Source organism: Setaria italica, chromosome V, assembly GCF_000263155.2.
Source record: "Setaria italica strain Yugu1 chromosome V, Setaria_italica_v2.0, whole genome shotgun sequence".
Lineage (NCBI taxonomy): Eukaryota > Viridiplantae > Streptophyta > Magnoliopsida > Poales > Poaceae > Setaria > Setaria italica.
In genome coordinates, this window is record NC_028454.1 from 9958575 (window position 1) to 9961713 (window position 3139).

General features: G+C 49.8%; 1 protein-coding gene across 1 annotated transcript; it reads left to right on the top strand.

Moving 5' to 3' along the window:
- On the top strand, positions 1 to 1354 carry LOC101760158 (transcription factor MYB61). Its single transcript, XM_004968276.3, has 3 exons — positions 1 to 319; positions 453 to 582; positions 692 to 1354. The coding sequence occupies exons 1-3, from the start codon at positions 181 to 183 to the stop codon at positions 1230 to 1232; spliced, it is 810 nt and encodes a 269-aa protein (XP_004968333.1). The 5' UTR covers positions 1 to 180; the 3' UTR covers positions 1233 to 1354.
- Positions 1355 to 3139: the final 1785 nt, after the last annotated feature.

Consider the following 3139-nt stretch of genomic DNA (forward strand, 5'->3'; position numbering starts at 1 on the left):
AACAAGTGCTGCGAGATGCAGCGTCTGCCCCTATTTTCTATGCACGTTTCTAACAAATCGACAGATTGTCACCAGAGCATCGATCCAGTACTTAATTCGGTGAGCCAGACTTTATCTAGTGTGCACATGCCTTTGTGATTGCGAGAGCTTAGCAAGCGTTCTTGCTCGGACGACACAAAGATGGGGAGGGCACACCCTTGCTGCTCCGAGGAGAAGAAGGTGAGGAAAGGGCTGTGGTCGCCGGAGGAGGACGAGAGGCTCGCCTCCCACATCGCCCGCTTCGGCGTCAGCTGCTGGAGCTCCATCCCTGAGCTTGCAGGTACCGTGCTCGCTCCATTGTTGTCGCCTCGGCTTTCACTATCAGCTTAAGCTTTTTTTCAACAACTGGCTATAATTCCATCACCATAGTTCTTGGTTACTCATGTGTGGCGTGTGTTAATTGCTGTTTGCAGGCTTGCAGAGGTGCGGCAAGAGCTGCCGGCTTCGGTGGATGAACTACCTGCGGCCGGACCTCAAGCGCGGCCGCTTCTCCCAGCACGAAGAGGACCTCATCATTGCTCTCCACGAAGCACTTGGCAACAGGTAATTGAGCTCCACAGCAACGCCATTGCCACATGTCGCGTCAACTTGATGCATGTAAAGATCTATCCTTGTGTTGATTAGGTGCTAATTTGATCGTTATTGTCTGCAGCTGGTCCCAGATAGCGGCGAGGCTGCCCGGGAGATCGGACAATGAGATCAAGAACTTCTGGAACGCGCGGCTGCGCAAGAAGCTCCGGCAGAAGGAGGCGTCGTCCACGGCCGGGAGCAAAGAGCCCGCCGCGAGCCACCGTCGCCGTGGCGGCGGCGAGGGCGCCGGGACACATCCGGCAGCCGTTTTCAACCCACTCCTCCCAGCTAATGCGGACCGTCCATGCCCTGCCGGTTATGTCGCCGGCGCTGCTGCCGGCAGAAGCAGCTACGACAACGACATGTGGGCCACCGGTAGCGCCGCGGCGACAGGCGGTGCTGTTCTTGCGGCCGCGGACGTTGGCCGGAACGCCGCGGCCGCGGAGTCGGTAACGCCGTCGCCGACGAGCACTGCGAGCGCTTGCACGGATGCGCAGGCGGGCTGCGACGACGAGTTCCTGAAGGCGATGGTCGATGACGCGAGCATCCTGTTTGGGGATTTCTACCTCAACAGCAACCATGATGGATCGATCAGCTTCTGGGAAGGCCATGTGTTCAGTTGATTTCTTTATTTTGCTTCTTGTTTTCCTTTTCAGATGCAAGTTGCTTCGTGTGTGTGTGTGTGTGTGTGCGTGTGTGAAATTTAAATTGTGCAAAAACGAAATGAAATATGAAAAAAAAGAGGATCCGAGTACGTGCTTGTTAACTCTGTTTGAACTTTGAACAATACAATCAGTGTGAACTGGTTTCAGTCCGAACAACAGTGTCAGGGATGGTTTTGTCCTCCCAAACGAGTTGTCCACATGCACTGCATATGTAGACACGTTGGGCAGTTGGCGCCTAATTTCAAATCACAACTTGGTGATCCTTACTCTGCTCGATTCTCGAGACCAGACGACAAGGTTCTAATTGCAACGTTGGTACTTGACCTGCAGTCTGCGGAATCAACCGGGTCTTTTTCTTTGAGATGGTTCGTTGTAGAACGCGTCAAGATTTTCCTTTAGCCTACGTGAAATCCGCTCCACGCGGCCCACTCTAGCCCACCACAGTTCTAGGCAGACCAGAGAGCAGAGGAGATTATTCTGATGATTGGGCGGTATAAACCGTCATTAGATAGCACTGAACTATTGTTAAATTAAGATGGGATGATAAATGCACCAGTTTAATTAGTTAAAAGGTTAATTAATTATGTTTTTTAAGTTAAAATCAGTTTTTCCGCTGAATCAGAGATGTAAATCGGACTACGGCGAAAGTGACGGGTCAAACAGACGTTTTCTTTTCAGAAAAAGAAATCCCCGTTGCAGGGACTAATATTGGGCCGACTCCTATGGAATGGGCCTTGAGTAACCGAGAGTGTGATGTTGCGTGGGCTGCATGTGACAAAAGGATGGACCAGGCCATGCTGGTCAAGCCCACCTACCAACACCCATGGCTCCGTCGTCGATTGACCGGACGACGCCGGAAGCCGCGCCGTCGTCGACACCAACTCCGTCGTCCAATGCTTTGCACGCGCTCGAGGTGCCGAATGGGAGATGCATCTACACGCATTCCGTCACCCCGATGAGTTTACCAACGGCGACAACTCGAATCTCCGCCGTTTTTTTACATATTTCGTGGCCTCGTTTCTCTGTGTGCCCACTTGATCAGACCTTCGCTATATCTGCAGGCTGCGCGCGCATCTCGAATGTCGCTGACCTCGGCATCAACGCACGTTAAGTTGCTGGTGTGCGTGTATTTTTCTCGAACACGCAGGAGAACTATGTGTCATTGCATTAAGATAGAAGGAAAAAAAAAAGATCAAAATAGCCATTCAAACACACACCCCACACACACTCGGTTATCTAAGAAAGGTGCGTGCATGATGTTAGGACCTGTTTGGATCCGGCGTCCTAAACTTTAGAACATGTTACATCGGATATTTAGATACTAATTAGAAGTATTAAATATAATCTAATTACAAAACTAATTGCACATATGGAATCTAATTCGCGAGACAAATCTATTAAGCCTAATTAGTCCATGATTTGATAATGTGGTGCTACAGTAATCATTTGCTAATGATGGATTAATTAGGTTTAATAGATTCGTCTCGCGAGTTAGTATAGGAGTTCTGCAGTTAGTTTTATAATTCGCTCCTCCTAATTAGCATCCGAACATTCGATGTGACCCTCCTAAAGTTCAGTAACTTGTATCAAACACTCCTAAAGTTCAGTATACTCTCTAGTCTCTATGAGTAATTGCTCCACAGCTCCAGACCAGGTGAAGAGATCGAAACCCTAGCTTGTGGGTGGATGGGGATCATGGCAAGTTGGTGCAGAAATTGAAGAAAACTGCTATGGTTGCTGCAGGTGGCAGGTGCAGTGTACTTAATTTGCCAATCCAATCTTCTCCCGTTCTCCGCGCCTATAAATACTCGCAGAGCGATACGGCGTATCCTTGGTCCTCCACCATCATTAACCTGATCGATCAG

What these genes read in the sequence shown, in the direction of transcription:
- LOC101760158 (XM_004968276.3), top strand. Translation starts at nt 181, where the DNA reads ATGGGGAGGGCACACCCTTGCTGCTCCGAGGAGAAGAAGGTGAGGAAA. An exon ending in CTCCATCCCTGAGCTTGCAG is followed by an intron (nt 320 to 452) that starts GTACCGTGCTCG and finishes TGCTGTTTGCAG; the next exon opens with GCTTGCAGAGGTGCGGCAAG. An exon ending in CACGAAGCACTTGGCAACAG is followed by an intron (nt 583 to 691) that starts GTAATTGAGCTC and finishes TATTGTCTGCAG; the next exon opens with CTGGTCCCAGATAGCGGCGA.